At 43.3% G+C, this 18403-nt stretch overlaps 1 protein-coding gene across 1 annotated transcript; it reads right to left on the bottom strand.

Annotated features, from left to right (window-relative positions):
- Nucleotides 1-3864: 3864 nt before the first annotated feature.
- ALKAL1 (ALK and LTK ligand 1) lies at nucleotides 3865-13568 on the bottom strand. Its single transcript, XM_070382794.1, has 4 exons — nucleotides 13084-13568; nucleotides 6722-6775; nucleotides 5161-5241; nucleotides 3865-3944 (listed from the first exon to the last, which is right to left on the bottom strand). Exons 1-4 carry the CDS (start codon nucleotides 13241-13243, stop codon nucleotides 3865-3867), a joined length of 375 nt encoding a protein of 124 aa, XP_070238895.1. The 5' UTR covers nucleotides 13244-13568.
- Between the last annotated feature and the right edge of the window lie 4835 nt (nucleotides 13569-18403).

Raw genomic sequence — 18403 nt, 5'->3', positions numbered from 1 at the left:
GATGCATTGTTAAGCAAATCATGTTTTGCCTTCTCTGAAAGGATGGGGTTTCCTATCGTCTTATTTAGGTTTCTCATTTTTCCACTATTGTTTTTAAGTGAAATGGATGAATTGTGTCAGGGTATGTTGTTTTCCAAACAAAGCCCCAAGCACAGACACGTTCTTCTCCCCCACGAGGTTCATGCGGACTTTTTATTTAAGGTGGCAATACCATGGGCTTCCCTGGTGGCTCAGCTGGTAAAGAATCTGCCTGCAATGCGGGAGACCTGGGTTCGATCTCTGGGTTGGGAAGATCCCCTGGAGAAGGGGAAGGCTACCCACTCAGTATTCTGGCCTGGAGAATTCCATGGACTGTATAGTCCATGGGGTCACAAAGAGTCAGATACAACTGAGCGACTTTCACTTCACTATATGCTCCAAATTCAAAAAAGGTCTCAGGATCCTAGTTATCAGTTCAGAAAATGAATATGAACAATATATATAGAGAGAGTATCATATTTCAATAATATGACCTCTCCTACAAATGCCTTTAATTCAAAGAAAAACAACACAGATTTTTTCATATTTCAGTTTTAATAAAATTTACAGCTCAAATTAATGCAAATAAAAACAAATTCTGAATAGATGTATTAAATATTATTAAATTATAATTATAAAGGGGACTTCATACATGATTATTCAACAAGCATGTTATGAAAACTCATACCCAAAATATCATTTCTCTTTGGCATGATCAGACATAATTTACATAATTAAATATATAATTCATACATATATAGAATGTTAGCCATATAATAAAATAACACATATATAGCAAAAATAAAGTATAATAGCGTAAATTTTAATATTCTATTTGCAATATATGAATTGAACTTTGCATTCAACATTTTCAAATTTCTGTATACACGAAGATAAACCAGGGAAGATCTTGTCTTACGCTTGGACACAGATCACCAGCTATTTCTGAGAAGTTTCTTATTTCACTCATCTTAATACACCATAAAATTAGAAGTTTCATCTCTTTTTATGTTTAGTATGATCCCAGATACTTTTTTTCTTTCAAATTAGATTTACATTCTTAAGAAATGCCTGTGAGAGGGAAGAAGAAAAAATGTTATTTATGACCAGGTTTTTATCCTACTTACACATATGCACAGTTTTAATATAGCTATATTTTTTTTTGCTTAAAGAATCTGTGGACTCTTAATTTATAGTGTAACCCTGAGGGTGTACATTAAAGTGTGTGTGGAGCAGGCGAAGGGTTTATCCGTACTTTTAGAAAGTTCGTTTTTTTATTTATTTTTCAAATTTGTTTCTTGTCCATACTGCACGGCTTGTAGGATCTTGGTTTCCCAACCAGGGATTGAACCAGAGCCCTCGGCACTGAAAGCACTAAGTCCTAACCACTGAACCACCAGGGAATTCCCTAGAAAGTTTAAATGATGACTTCCAACACTGAAGTTTTAATGAGACACCTGCATCAGCCAAAAAATGAACTTGGCATCACCTAAATGACGCAAAAATATTCCTAAAATGTATTCATCTGTAATACTCTAACACCTTGTTAACTCCTTGGAGACAAACCATCAGAGATGACTCCTGCAGAAGACCTCACTAAATCTCCAAACTCTGCAATTTCAAAAGGGCCTGTTTATCAGCTCTGTCCTCTATGAACCTTGTCCAAGGAGAATGTAAGTTTGCATTTAATATTTTAAATTATAATACTTGTTTCTTTGAGAACTTTTCCAGTTATTATGTTGCCTTTTGGACTTTATATAAACTTACTCATAAGAATTATTCATAAGCTCGATTTCTTAATCTAAAAAAGGGCAGCTTTTTAGTTCAGCAATTTTCAATATGCAGAATTGAGTGCCAATTATTATTATTAATTTATCACTGCTTTTAAAATAAGAAAAGCAACAACAGTAGGTCAGAATTGTCTCAGTAAAGGTCACCACAAAACTATCAGATGGAGAAGTAAATTCCCATATAGTTATTTGAGATAGAATAAGTTATGATCAACCTAGACAGCATATTAAAAAGAAGAGACATTACTTTGCCAACAAAGGTCTGTCTAGTCAAGACTATGGTTTTTCCAATAGTCATGTATGGCTGTGAGAGTTGGACTATGAAAAAAGCTGAGTGGCAAAGAATTGATGCTTTTGAACTGTGGTGTTGGAGAAGACCCTTGAGAGTTCCTTGGACTGCAAGGAGATCCAACCAGTCCATCCTGAAGGAGATTAGTCCTGATTGTTCATTCGAAGGACTGATGTTGAAGCTGAAACTCCAATACTTTGGCCACCTGATGTGAAGAGCTGACTCATTTGAAAAGCCCCTGGTGCTGGGAAAGATTGAAGGTAGGAGAAGGGGACAACAGAGGATGAGATGGTTGGATGGCATCACCAACTCAATGGACATGAGTTTCAGGAGTTGGTGATGGACAGGGAGGCCTGGCGTGCTGCAGTCCATGGGGTCACAGAATCAGACATGACTGAGTGACTGAACAAGTTATACTGGCCAGATTAAGATATTCACTGCTGCTGCTGCTAAGTCGCTTCAGTTGTGTCCAACTCTGTGCGAGCCCACCAGGCTCCCCGTCCCTGGGATTCTCCAGGCAAGAACACTGGAGTGGGTTGCCATTTCCTTCTCCAATGCAGGAAAGTGAAAAGTGAAAGTGAAGTCGCTCAGTTGTGTCTGACTCTTAGCGACCCCATGGACTGCAGCCTACCAGGCTCCTCCGTCCATGGTATTTTCCAGGCAAGAGTACTGGAGTGGGGTGCCATTGCCTTCTCCAAAGATATTCACAGATACTTCTAGATTACAGGTTCTCCAAGACGCAAAAGCTGAGGAGTCAGTGGCTTTAAAAGGACTTGTCCATGGTCCTGATACACTGACACCACCCCCGACACACCCCCAAAATGTTGACTTTGTATTACACTGGAAAGAACAACAAAGATTAGAAAGATCTTTGCCCGGAAATGAATACCTTTCAGTCTTTCCCATAGATTCTATGAAAGTGAAAGTCGCTTAGTTGTGTCTGACTCTTTGCGACCCCATGGACTACATAGTCCATGGAATGCTCCAGGCCAGAATACTGCAGTGCGTAGCCATTTCCTTCTCTAAGGAATCTTCCCAACCCAGGGCTCAAACCCAGGTCTCCCTCATTGCAGGCAGATTCTTTACCAGCTAAGCCACAAGGGAAGCCCTGGTGGGGCTTCTATAATTGTAAACAAATGTTAGAATTTACATTTGATTTATTTAGGTCATACCAATACTTTATTGCTCTAGAGCTCCAAGGGTAATTTAGCCAGAATGAAAATTCTGACTTACCATTTCACTCTGGCAAAATATATACCAGAGCAAACAATGCCTACATGTTCATCATGTGTTTGATTATTTGCTTTTCCTTCTATTCTTCTAATACTGTGTCTCTTATCTTAACCTGTATTGTATAAATCAAAATTCTAGGGTCCTACTTTTATTATACTGTGTCTACTTTTAAATTATGACTGTATCTATTTTGACCAGTTTTTTTTTAAAGGTAGACCGTTAAATAGTTTTGTTCATCTCATGTATATTTGCATGTGATATGAAATAACATCAAATTTGAAATATTTTTAAAAATCACTCAGGAACAGTAAGGTTGCCAAAAAATCTGTTTCTATTAATTCAATCATTGTTGAGGACATACTTTTTTATTAATTTAATACACCATTTAGACCAGACTTTAACACTAAGTGGAAAATCCACAGATTAAGTTCACTAGGTGGTGCTAAAATCAGCTTCCTGGGGTTTTTTAATTGTTCAAAATTTCTTAAGAAATCAAGCTGTTAAACAGAAAAAGGAAAATTGATAAATACATACTCACACGTAGGTCTTCTCTGTCTGCGAGCACAGAGGACTCACTGCTAGTCTTTTTAACAATCTAGCACATCTTTTGTAATCTAGGAAAAACATTTAAAAGACAATTATGTGTACAGTTACTACAAACGTGGGAAAAGCTGTGTTAAATTATTGTCACTAGTCCTTAGTAATGATAGCTATAATTTAATAAGCATCTAATAGAGCAAGGACTTAACTGGATTTTCTCACTAATTCTCCTACTGATGTAAGCAGCAGGATGCTATTGCTGTCTTCACTGTAGAGATGAGAAAACAGCCTGAAAATGTTAAGAATCTCATAGCTAGGATTCAGCTTCATTCCAAAGCCCAAAGTTTCTCCACCAGGCTGAGCTACCACTTAATCATTCTGCCTAGATGTCAACAGGACTCATCCTCCCTAGTCATCAAACACAAGCATTTTTGAAAAACTTACAACAACTCTGACTCAACATCCTGGGTAAAATTAAATATCCCTCAAGATGACCAATTTAGTTTAAGAAAAAACTACAAAATGTTTAAAGTTCATTGTCTTTGAAAAGTAAGTTTAGACTGAGAAAGGAATTTAAAAACAGGCAACGAGTTACCATACTTAATCACGATTTAGATAAAGGAGAGCATTTAAATATTATGTTTAGAATTGCTACTCAGTTCAGTAACTTAAGTATCAAAAAAAATTCATTAGACAACCTTTAAAATACATGCTACCATTATTCAGGTAAATATCTATTACTTGTTATATAAATGATGTGATATGAAACTATTTACTTTTTTAAAAACTTATGAGGAAATTTTTACTTATACTTTATGGTCATTTTTTTTTCATTTATATGAGACTGCCTTATTTGTGCCAAGGAATTTTTTAAATGATAAAATGTTTAAATCCTGACAAATACCGTGGTCCTTAAGGAAATCTGGCTCTTTTCAGATTTGTCTGAAATAGTCCCAATTAGAATGTGGTTTCATTCCTTTACAATGTCAACAGCACATACACACACACACGTTAAGTGTGAGTACCATCAATATTATAAACAGCACGTCTTACAATATTTAGTCTATTATTTCCCACTCATAGACAGTTGAAGTTTAAGATTACATGCATCTACAGTTGGATAAAGTTTTTTGGGGGGCTGTGCCAGGTCTTAGTTGGGATAGGATCTAGTTTCCTGACAAGGGATTGAGCCCCAGACCCCCTGCACTGGGAGCACGGGGTCTTAGCCACTAGGACTAAGGAAGTCCCAAAGAATTTTTTAAAAGAACGAAAACGACCCGAGCTACTTACAAGCTGGCGTCGAGCAGTCCCTGGTGTTATGATACAGCCTGTGGAAGTGTTTGCTGCACTCAGCTGAAAACGTGACTGGCCCTATCGGACAGGAAAAGAACGGTTATGGTAAACGTGGTGTGTTTTCCAAACAAACTCCCTAGCACTTTCTGCATAGTGATGATATCCCTGGTTTACATCTTCCCATGCCCTTAAAAGACCTTGCCTAAGAGCACATCTTCCCCCGACCCAGACTCTGGAGGAGGCAATGAGGTGTGTCTGTAAAAAACAATCAAAATTCACTTCACAGTCTCAACAACTCACATAAGAGAACCTTCAATTTCAGAAAAACTCTTCAGAATAATTAAAAGACAAAAGCTCTAGATAGGAGAGGGAAAAAATCTGCAGAGAGCAAATTAAGAGGACGTGAAGAATGAAAAAATAAATATCTCTGGTTTCTACTTCATGCTCTTCAGTTTTGTATTTAACAGGAATGAAGTTTCTATGCAGGGACATTTATTCCACTTTCTACTTAGATTGATTTGTGTCTTATAAGCGACAAGGACTACTGTAAAGTGGACAGGGTATTGAGACTTCCCTTATCTTTCCCCACAAACCAAGACAGTCCACACCAAAATTCATCCCTATGTCTGAAGTCTGCTTTTATGGAAGTGGTAGAAGGAGAGCCCAGAGTGCCGATAGAGAAAGTTGCTCAGTTGTGTCCAACTCTTTGTGACCCCATGGATTGTAGCCCACCAGGCTCCTCTGTCCATAGGATTCTCCAGGCAAGAACACTGGAGTGGGTTGCCATTTCCTTCTCTAGTGGATCTTCCTGACCCAGGGATGGAACTCGTATCTCCTGCATTGGCAGGCAGGTTCTTCACCACTAGGAGAAGACTAGGAATGGAGTGAAGGTGGGGTGCACAGTTCACAATGATTAGGTGACTTGCTAGAATGTGGGGCACAGGATAACTGTAATGATTCACCAAGTTGCATGAAGAGCCCAGGAGTGCCGTGGGAGGGAAGCCACATGTACTGACCAGGTGACAATGGGCCATCAGGAAGTCTGCTCTGCCCTGAGCGAAACACCTCCACTGTGCTGCTGGCCGGGCAACATGACTAGACCCCCAGTGTATCACGGAGAGCTCGTCACATGACTCCACCCACCGATCCAGCCATACTCTGCCCCTGGCCACACACACTCTTGCCTAAATGGCCCGGGTCCTGTCCCAGATCACACCACGTATTCAAAGGATTCCTTCTGACCAGAATGCCTCTCTGGTAAGGGAAAATTCTACTCATCCTTAAAGCCCACCTTACACGTTGTGTCCCCGACAGCTGTTCCTCATAGTCTTTGGCAAAACCATCCACTTCCTGTGTCTCCCTAAACTCTGCTTACACTTCTATCACTCACCCAGATCTGGTTTATATCGCATTAATACTAGGTAATGGGATTTGTCCACCTTCCTGAACCAACTGTGAGCCTCTCACAGACATTTATCTTCAAATCCTCACTGCTTCATGAAGTAATCGGCATACAGTCTTTTTATTTAATTGAACCACTGATAAAGTTCATGCTTACCTGTGAAATGCTTGATGAATTTGTCTTTTAAGTTCAAATCTCTTGGGAATATTTCTGAAAATAAAAAAAGAAAAACTTTAAAATTTCTCGAATGTGTCTTCTTCATTAAAAATAACATTAGAACCACTAATTCAAAAGAATAATTTAGTAATTTTAAATATTTGAAAATAGTGATTTAAAATTTTAAATATTTTGTAATATTTAACAATGCAAAATATTGATTATATTTTTTAAAGTAAAAAAAAATTAGGTGAAATTTTAATACATTGTTCAACCTGCTGCTGCTGCTGTTGCTGCTAAATCACTTCAGTCGTGTCTGACTCTGTGCGACCTCCTAGACGGAAGCCCACCAGGCTCCCCCGTCCCTGGGATTCTCCAGGCAAGAACACTGGAGTGGGTTGCCATTTCCTTCTCCAATGCATGAAAGTGAAAAGTGAAAGGAAGTCTCGCTCTGTCGTGTCTGACTCTTAGCGACCCCATGGACTGCAGCCTACCAGGCTCCATTGTCCATGGGATTTTCCAGGCAAGAGTACTGGAGTGGGGTGCCATTGCCTTCTCCATCGTTTAACCTAGTAAGTCCATAATATAATCCTTTCAATGTGTAATCAATGTTTCCCAGGGGGCACTAGTGGTAAAGAACCCATGCCAATGCAGGAGATGTAAGAGATGCCGGTTCAATCCCTGGGTCAGGAGGATCCTCTGGAGAAGGGAATGGCATCCCACCCCAGTATTCTTGACTGGAGAATCGCATGGACAGAGGAACCTGGAGGGCTACAGTCCATGGGGTCAAAAAGAGTCATACATGACTGAAGTGACTCAGCATGCATGCACGAAAGAAGGTGGTCTATGTTTTTTATACTAAATTTTCAAAATTTGAGGTGTATTTACCACTCACAGCACATGTCAGTTTGGACCAACCACCCTGCAAGTGTTCAGCGGTCATAAGTACCCAGTGGCTACCATGCTGGACAGTGCAAAGATAGAATGTATCCTTCATTCCTCTGGTAGCTAATGACAATGGTATAAGAGATTCCATGTACAGATGGATTAACAATAAAAAGATCCCTAGGTAATGCATGAAAATTATCCTGGAGCAACTTGAATAACCTCTCATCTCATTCATCCAATTTATGAAAATTTCTAGTTTTTATTTAACCAAAACAGTTACCATCTGCCACCCTCATCAATTTTAAGTTTACAATAATATATTTTTAAAGGAACAGATTTGCATATTATGTATATAATGTTGGCAAGCTTATCTCTTGTTCCTGCTTCTTATTTAAAAATGAGCAGAGATCATGTGAAATAATAAAAAATCATAACACAGAACAACTAGAAAATAACAAAAAATGTGTTTTAGTGATTGCTTTTACCTGCATATAACTTAATATCTTACCAAAAAGATAATTTGCTCTGCCATGATCAATTCCATACAAAGCCGTGTTGGTGGATCCTTGGTACCTTCTGAGGTGCTGAAGGGTGTTACTGTGTGCTTCAATCCACCATTTTTATGAACTTGAACTGAAATATTTGTTATATAGTTCCTTGAGTTACCATTTCCTTTAAAGAGATGACATGCTTATTCTGCTAAGTCACTTCAGTCCTGTCCTATTCTTTGAGACGCTATGGACTGTACCCACCAGGCTCCTCTGTCCATGGGATATTCCAGGCAAGAATACTGGAGTGGGTTGCCATGCCCTCCTCCAGGGGATCTTCCTGGACCAGGGATAGAACCCCCATCTCTTATGTCTCCAGCGTCGGTGAACAGTTTCTTTACCACTAGTGCCACCTGGGAAACCCCAAGTTTCTTCTCTTTCCCAATATATTGGGTTGGCCAAAAAGTTCATTTGGGGTTTCCCATACTAGCCAATGGAAAACCCCGAATGAACTTTTTGGCCAATTCAATATTAAAACAATTATACTTTCAAAAATAAGAACTAGATTTATTACATCAGGGCTGAAAGAATCACTGAGGGAAAATATAAGTATTTAAAACAATTCATATGTAGTAGTAGCTCAGTTCCATGGATCTCTGGGAGTTGGTAAGAAATACAGGATTTCAGGCCCAGATCTAAGAGTCACTTTAACAAGAACTCTTAGGAGAGTCATTTGCATGTTTGAGAGCTGTACTCTAGATCTTCCAAAAAAGACAAAAAACGTCTTGAATCCTCAGCACTGAGTTCCTTCATAATCAATACGATATAATATTACTAACTAATGCATTTGTCGTTTGTGCTTAGTAGAAGACAAAAGACAGAATTCTTTCCAGTAAAAATCTGCCATCATTGGAGGGAGGGGTTGTTGATGGTGTTTTGAATTTTTATCACTTCCTTACATTCAGGTACAAACAGATGCTCCAAGCTCATCCCGAGTCATCTCCTGTCCTGTGTTAGCATCAGTCATTTCTCCGAGGAGCCCCAGTTCCTCTTACAGAGCATGGTATCAGAACCAAAGTCTGGACACCGGGTGATGTACTTGCTGCTACTGGGACGTGGCTGCTCCCAGGCCCTCACAGCTGACAGTCCAAGGACACATGTGTGTCATATGTGTGGGTGCCCTGATTTTTAATACTTTGTTTCTTCAGTTGCTCAGTAGTGTCCTAATCTTTGTGATCCCATGGACTGCAGCCCACCAGGCTTCCCTGTCCTTCACTATCTCCAGAAGTTTGCTCACACTCATATCCATTGAGTGGTTGATGCCATCCAACCATCTCATCCTAGTGTCTTTTTATACAGTGGTTTTTAATATACCTAGTGTTCAAATTATTTAAAATTGTACCACAATACTTAATGGATGGAATCCCAGCTGAGCTATTTCAAATCCTAAAAGATGATGCTGTGAAAAGGCTCAATATGCCAGCGAATTTGAAAAATTCAGCAGTGGACACAGGACTGGAAAAGGTCAGTTTTCATTCCAATCCCAAAGAAAGGCAATGCCAAAGATATTCAAACTCATGCACAATTGCACTCATCTCACACCCTAGCAAAGTAATGCTCAAGATTCTCTAAGCTATGCTTCAACAGTACATGAACCGAGAACTTCCAGATGTTCAAGCTGGATTTAGAAAAGGCAGAGGAACCAGATATCAAATTGCCAACATCCGCTGGATCATAGAAAAAGCAAGAGAATTTCAGAAAAACATCTAATTCTGCTTCATTGACTACAGCCTTTGACTGTGTGGATCACAACAAACTGTAGAAAATTCTTCAAGAGATGGGAATACCAGACCACCTTACCTGCTTCCTGAGAAACCTGCATGCAGGTCAAGAAGCAGCAGTTAGAACTGGACATGGAACAACACACTGGTTCCAAATTGGAAAAGGAGTATGTCAAGGCTGTATATTGTCACCTTGCTTGTTTACCTTATATGCTGAGTACATCATGCAAAAAGCCGGAATGGGCGAAGCCCAAGTCAGAATCAAGATTGCCAGGAGAAATATCAATAACCTCAGATATGCAGATGACACCACCCTTATGGCAGAAAGTGAAGAGGAACTAAAGAGCCTCTTGATGAAAGTGAAAGGGGAGAATGAATAAGCTGGCTTAAAACTCAGCATTCAAAAAACGAAGATCATGGTATCGGGTCCCATCACTTCATGGCAAATAGATGGGGAAACAATGGAAACAGTGACAGACTTTATTTCTGTGGGCTCCAAAATCACTGCAGATGGTGGCTGCAGCCATGAAATTAAAAGATGCTTGCTCTTTGGAAGAAAAGCTATGATAAACCTAGACAGCATATTAAAAAGCAGAGACATTACTTTGCTGATAAAGGTCCATATAGTCAAAGCTATGGTTTTTCCAGTAGTCATGTATGGATATGCGAGTTAGAGCATAAAGAAAGCTGAGTGCCAAAGAATTGATGCTTTTTAACTGTGGTGTTGGAGAAGACTCTTAAGAGTCCCTTGGACTGCAAGGAGATCAAACCAGTCCATCCTAAAGGAAATCAGTCCTGGGTGTTCATTGGAAGGACTGATGCTGAAGCTGAAGCTCCAGGATTCTGGCCACCTGATGCAAAGAACTGACTCATTGGAAAAGACCCTGATCCTGGGAAACATTGAAGGCAGGAGGAGAAGGGGATGACAGAGGATGAGATGGTTGGATGGCATCACCGACTCAATGGACATGAGTTTGAGTAAGCTCTGGGAGTTGGTGATGGACAGGGAAGCCTGGCATGCTGCAATCCATGGGATCGAAAAGAGTCAGACATGACTGAGCGACTGAACTGAACTGAACTTGATAGAATACGTTTTTGGAATGTACAGCATCTGTAATATTTCACTGATGATACTGCAAAGAATTTAGGATTCAGATTTGTTTTGTCTTAACAAAGAAATAGATGCAAAGACATCACAGAGGAAAAGGGCCTGTGAGAGGAGGTGAATTCTGACAGTCAGAGGCAAGAGAAGTGTGTTCCTGGGGCTGGTGGCAAGGCAGAGGCAGCAGCTGCCAGTCTGTGAGGAGCAGGACCAACCCATGCAACCTGAATCCTGTGAGAACCCCAGAAAGGAAGAGAGGGCAGGTCACAGGGGACTTAATGTCCTGCCATCAAGAGAAGTTAGGACTTCCCTGGAAAACCCAGAGAAACCGCTGCTTATCTGTGACAGGAGGAAATAGTCTGGTGCTACAAAGAATATTCATTTGTAATTGTTCATAAATGGCCTTTACATCCCTGCTGTAAGCCTCATGCCAGCAAGGTTTTATACTAAAAAAAAAAGTTGTAACACAAATCTGGTTCCATCAGTCTGCAGAAGAATGTACTGTCACCTCTTGAAAAGGCAAAGCCTTTCTATCAAAACTCTCAAAAAGCCCCTCATACTTCTGTTTCCCGTGTGTGTACATGTATGCATGCATACTAAGTCGCTTCAGTCGTGTCCGACTCTTATACGACCCTATGGCCTGTAGCCCACCAGGCTCCTCTCTCCATGGGATTCTCCAGGCAAGAACACTGGAGTGGGTTGCCATGCCCTCCTCCAGGGGATCTTCCTGACCCAGGGATCGAACCTTTGTCTCTTATGTCTCCTGCCTTGGCAGGTGGGCTCTTTACCACTAGCGCCACCTGTTACACATTGCACACCAATTCTTTCTCCCAAGTTCCTCCAAACTCCCTCTAGTCCCACAACTGCCCACTTTCTCAGTCAGCCAACCCTGTCTTTATTTCAGTAGAGGATACCCCAGTGCTCCCCTTCTTCTGCAGAATTCTGGGCATGATGCTTTGCTCCATTCTACTGGCGTGATGGTGGAACAGTGGAGAAGCCAGGATGCCAGTAATGAAAGCCCACCGTCTATTCTGAGGCCCCAGCAGGGGGCACTCCTGGCGCTAGGCAGACAGCCTGTCTTGAACCAGGGTGACTGATGGGCAGGACAAGACAAAGGCAGGACCAGACTGCTGAGACGTTCGGGGTGGACAAGTCTAACACGAGTTCCTTCAGCACGAGAACCAATCATGTTGGTTCGTTGTGTTCCCACACCCATCAAAGTACGTCCGGTGTGTGCTGAGCGGCTAAATGACTGCAAGACTGCCGCCCTGTGCTCCGACCTCTCAGGGGGTACAACCCCAGGGCGCCTCTCGTCCCAGCCTAGGCGGGCATCTCCACGTGCGCACAGGCTCCAGAGACACCTCTGAGGGGCTTCCTCTTCCTCCCCAACCCCCCACCTACCCCCTCACTCCCACAAACCCCCGCCTTCCTGCCCTGCGCGCGCCCTGCACCCCAGCGCCCGGTCAGTCCTCCTAGTCTCAGGCTTCTCACGTCTCCTGCTCTTTCACCCGCCATCCTCTCCACCTCGGTGTCCCCCGACGTTGGCTGCTACTTCTCCTTCCCCATCCACCCATCTACTCCATCACTCGTTGGGCAACTAAGTGGTCAGGATCCTGAGCGCCCAGAGCTGATTCGGGAGCCGTGGGCAGCGTGGGAGCGGGGAGGGGGACTCAGCTAAGCATCCCCAACCAGCCCCCTCGCCAGCTCCAAGGGGCTCAGAAGAGCGTCGGGGCTCCAGACGCCGGTGATCTGACTTTATTCCCAAACTCGGAGAGACCGGCACGAGGCCCTGCGAGGTGCTGACCTGTCCTCCGGCCTCTGCCTCTGGGACGCAAAGGCAGGTCCTCGGGCTGCGAGCCCGCACCCCCAAGGCCTCCCACACCGGGAAGGGCAGCTTCGGGCTGGTTCTTCTGCCAGATGGGTTTCTGGTCACTAAAGTCTCGGCTGCGGTACATCTAATAATCTCATGACCTCCTTCCCTGAGCGCCAGGTACCGGCAGCGACGCCTATTCTCCGAGGTGCACAATCAGGCCGCCCCAACCCAGCGCCGCTCGGGGCCGTCGGAGCCCCCCCGCCCCAGGCTCGGCGCGCGGGGCTACTCACCTGCGCTTCGAGAGGCCGCGGGGAGGGACGGCTTCGGCTCCTCGCCCGCGACGTGCGCGCCCCTGCTGCCCCCGGGCCTCCCCTGCGTCCCTCGCAGGGCCAGGACGAGCGCCAGCAGGAGCAGCGCCGGCACCGGGGCGCCTGGCCTCGCCGGTCGCATGGGCGCGCGGGAGCGGCCGGAGAGCAGGCGGGTGCCGGGCGGAGGGTCCGCTCCCAGAGGACAGACGGCGGGCGACACCTGCGCGCCTCGGGGAGGGACGCAGGGCGCGGACGCAGGACGAGGACTCGGGGCTGCCGAGGGGAACAGGGCAAGTCCCAGAGCGCGGATGCTCACGGGTACGCGCAGCCTCTCCGACGACCCAGCCTTGGCTCTGCGGGTGTCCGGGCTCCCTGCGCAAGGCCCACTCTGTCTACCGCCGCGTCCAGCCCACCCGGCTCGGGACAACCGGCAACTTCCCGGTCTGGACCGCGGAGAGTAGCGCGGGAGCGGCGCGCGGCGGCAGAGACGCGGCTCCCAGTCTGAAAGGTGTGGGTCCCCGGAGCTTGAGCCCCGCCCCCAGCCCCGCCCCCAGCCCGGAGCCCCGCCCGCTCCCCCGACCTGGGCCTGGGTTGGGAGAGGGTGGAGGACAGCGGCTCCTTCCCGCCCACCGCAGACCCGGGCCCTCGGCCCAGCATGGTACCCCTTGCCGCCACCTAACCGTGCGCTCGGGAGCGCAGTCCGCCGGGGTGGTCTCCTTAAGACAAAGACCTCCTTTCCAGCCTCTGGTGGATGCCCACGAGAGAGAATGAGATTAAGTCCAGCTGTTTTTATTAAAATAAAATGGGCATCTCTCATCAAGGCGTGTCCCGTGAATTATAGAGGTTCTAGACATTTCATTAGCCCTCTTTATTGCTTTATATTATGTATGTTAAAAAGTTTTGAAATCGCTGGCTAATTAGTTGGTTGCTTATTGTCTCCTCAGACGCAAAGTGCACACAACTGGTGGAAGAGGGGAAGAGTAACATTAAACATTCCTGCAAAGACATCTTGTCACTCACAAATCCCCAAAAGTAATCCCAACTTTTTCAAGTGGTTTTTCTAGACTTGGTGTTGCCAAAATGTCCGGAAAATCACGAAAACAAAGCAAGCCTTACAGTTCAGTTCAGTTTAGTCCAGTTCAGTTGCTCAGTCGTGTCCGACTCTTTGCGACCCCATGAATCGCAGCACACCAGGCCCCCCTGTCCATCACCAACTCCCGGAGTTCACCCAGACTCTCTATAAAATCGTGGCTTTGAGTGAAACTCTTGAGAGCACAGTGTGTTTTCCACTGGGCTCCATCTCTGGATGGGGAAGATCCCCTGGAGGAGGAAAGGGCAACCCACTCCAGTATTCTTGCCTGGAAAATCCCTTGGACAGAGGAGTCTGGTGGGCTACAGTCCACGGGGTGGCAAAGATTTGAACACGACTGAGTGACTGAGCAGGCATGCACACACGTGTTCCAGGTGACGACTGATGCTTCCTGTCACTTTACTAGTAAAGAGGCACAAGAATCTGGTATTTTCACAGCAAACACAGCAGCGAGAGAATCCACCGTGGGACACATGGCCAAAGGATCTCAGTGAAAAAAAAAAAAAAAAAAACAGGGTGTGGTCAGGCCCTGGTGAAGGGGAATAAACTCACAGCTCTACTCAAGGGAAATAAGACAACATTAGCAGTGCAGAGATATTGACAGGTGTTAATATTGCAAAAATTAATTTTAATCAGAAATACAAGTTGAGAATGACTGTGAAAATAGTGGGAAAACTACAGTGTGAAATGTCGCTGGTGGAAGAAGAGACACAGAACCAACAGTGAGACAGGGAACCCATCACCTATTTGTCAGTGAAAAATCACTCACCAACCTTGTTCATCTTGTAGCTGAAAGTTTGTACCCTTTTCCCCAACCTGTCTCTATTTCCCCCAGCCCCCACCCCCTGGCAACAACTTTTCTACTCCCTGTTTTATGTGTTTGACTTTTTAAAAAATTCCACATGTAAGTGATATCATGCAATTTTATCTTTCTCTGCCTGGCTTATCTGACCTAGTGTAATGCCCTGCAGATCCATCTATGTTGTCATAAATGACAGGGTTTCCTGCTTTTTCATCTTCCTTATCCGTTCATCTGTTGTTGATGGACACTTAGGAGGCTTGAGATCTTGGCTATTGTGATTAATGCTGCAGTGAATATGGCAGTGCAGACCTGTCTTTGAGATACAGCTTCATTTCCTTTGAGCGTATACCCAGAAGCAAGACTGCTGCGTCACATGGTAGTTCCATTTTCCATGCTGGCTGCACTTATTTTGAACCAACTGTGAACCAACGGTGCACAAGGATTCCCTTTTCTTCATATCCTCACCGACACTGTTTATTGCCCTTCTTCCCTGATAGCTCAGTTGGTAAAGAATCCGCCTGCAATGCAAGAGACCCCGGTTCGATTCCTGGGTTGGGAAGATCCCCTGGAGAAGGGAAAGGCTACCCACTCCAGTATTCTGGCCTGGATAATTCCATGAACTGTATAGTACATGGGGTCACAAAGAGTCGGACACAACTGAGCAACTTTCACTCACCCTATCACAGCCATACTCACAGCTGTGAGATGATCTTTCACTGTGGTTGTGATGTTAAAATTTTCCCTGATGATCAACAATGAGCATCTTTTCATGTATGTGTTGACCATTTGTATGTCTTCTTTGAAAAATGTCTATTCAGTTCCTCTGCCCATTTTTAAATCAGGTTGTTTGGGGAGCAGGGGGCGTTGGTATTGAATCATGTGAATTTTTAATGTATTATGGATATTAACCCCTTACCAGATATATAGTTTGCAAGTGTTTTCTCCCATTCCATAGATTGCCTTTTCATTTGGGGGGTGGTTTCCTTTGCTGTGCAGAGCTTTTATATTTATATAGTCCCATTTGCTTAATTTCCTATTTTGTTGCACTTCCTTTTGGTGTCAAATCTAAAAAATCATTGCAAAGACCAATGTCAAGAGATTTTTTTGCTATGCTTTCTTTTAGGAGTTTTATGCTTCCAGATCTTACATTCAGGTCTTCAATCCATTCTGAATTGATTTTTGTATATGGTGTAAGACGGTAATCTAATTTCATTCTTTTTGAACATGGCTGTCCAGTTTTCCCAACACTATTTATTGGAGAGAACATCCTTTCCCTAGTGTATATTTTTTGCCTCTGTACCATAAATTAACTGACCACATATTACTAACGACCCTTTATTTATAGGTTCTCTATTCTGTTTCATTGACTTGTGTGTCTGTTTTTATGTCACCACACACTGTTCTGATGACTATAGCTCATAATAAAGTTTTACATCACATCAGGAAATGCGATGCTTCCATTTTGTTTTCCTTTCTTTATCTTGTTTTGGCTATTCATGCTCTCAAACATTTTTAAAAGATAGATTTCTAAAGGCACTAGTTGTCCAGTGGTTAGGACTCAGAGCTTTCACTGCCAAGGGTCCAGGTTCAATCTCTAGTTAGGGAAGTAAGATCCCACCTGCAAGCCATACACTATGACCAAAATAAAAGAAAAAAGATTAAGTAAAAGACACAATTGAAAAACTCATTGCTACACTTTCCCAAAATGATCAATAATGTAAACTTAAAATCATCATCTCTATATGTATTTTGTACCTTCTTTTACAACAAGGTTGTTTTTTTTGACCAAAGTGAATAGAAATCCTACTTCCGGTCAGCTGATATTACCGATTCAGGGTTGTCTGTTAGAAATTCAGGACCTCGATTCAGTTTTGAATTCAGGGAACACAAAAATCTGGGAGAACTTCCAAGACAAAGCATGTCATGGAGTTTGTGGACCCAGTGAAGTGAAAGTCGCTAAGTCATATCCAACTCTTTGCAATCCCATGGACTATACAATCCATGGAATTCTCTAGGCCAGAATACTGGAGTGGGTAGCCTATCCTTCCCCAGGAAATCTTCCCAACCCAGGAATCGAACCAGGGTCTCTTGTATTGCAGGCAGATTCTTTACCAGCTGAAAAGAAAAGGCTACTAGGGAAGCCTTATGGACCCAAGCCCCTTCCTATAGAAATAAAAGCTTTCAAGCTCATTTCTCTCTAGAACGAGGTGTATTACATTTCATACTCACCTTTCTCTTTTTAACTATAATCCCTTATACAACTCAATTTCTTTCATAGCTTCTTTTCCTGCCTATATTAATGGAATTCTGTACACACACATACTCTAGACTTTAAGACTGTTACATAATATTTTACTGTCTGACTTGACCTAAACTTCATTCAATATAAATATAGTTTGAATTGAGCAATAGCATATTCTGTAAATATGATGGAAGTATGCTCCTGCAATGCAGGAGACCCAGGTTTGATCCCTGGCTTGGGAAAATCCCCTGGAGAAGGGAATGGCAATCCACTCTAGTATTCTTGCCTGGAAGATTCCTTGGACAGTGGAGCCTGGTGGGCTACAGTCCATGGAGTTGCAAAGAATCAGACATGACTGAGCGAATAACACATACACACACGCACGCGTGCACTTTTGCCTACCTGTGTGAGCAACATTAAGAATTCACGATAATCTTCACAAAATGATTGATTTATCTATCTGATGCTCGAACAACACAACTTGGTCAGCTGCAAGTATGTCAGCAGTCTCCTTTCCCCTCCACTCTCCACGAACACCTGTGACAGCACTGAACATCCTTGTTTACCAGCACCAGCGAAGGTGCCCTGACACATCTTAAGTTCTCTGATCCTTCTGTGTCAGGGAGAGACCTGGAACCAGCTGTTTCCCAGGAGGCTTTGATGGAGATGAGCCATCTTGCTCCACATGAGCAAGCATGGCGGGTGGGATGACACAAGCTGAGTATCAAAAACCTAAGTTTCAGAGGTCAGAAGTTCAGGTTGTTGTTTCCACTCTAGCTATAGTAACTTTAATAAGTTCCTTAAACTTATTCTTCAAATGTGTGCTTAATTTTGACTTTTCATCTACCAACCCTTCAGAGTTTTTGCTGTGGTTCATGCAATTATATAACAGGACAAGGAAGACAAAAAGGAGAATATCAGTAAGGTGATTTATACCAAATGAATAAGTAAGAGGCATATTTATGACTAAATTTCCTGTAACAAACTAGTCTTGTGACAACATGCAGTTTCTATCAACCATTTAAGCAATGTTTATAATTAACAAGCTTTGGCATTAATGAGTTAAATTATGGACAAAGACTCTCCCTTCAGTTCAGTTCAGTTGCTCAGTCGTGTCCGACTCTGCGATCCCATGGACTGCAGCATGCCAGGCTTCCCTGTCCATCAC

This window comes from Bos mutus, chromosome 14 (assembly GCF_027580195.1).
Source record: "Bos mutus isolate GX-2022 chromosome 14, NWIPB_WYAK_1.1, whole genome shotgun sequence".
Classification (NCBI taxonomy): Eukaryota; Metazoa; Chordata; class Mammalia; order Artiodactyla; family Bovidae; genus Bos; species Bos mutus.
This window is presented reverse-complemented; position numbering and strand designations above follow the sequence as displayed.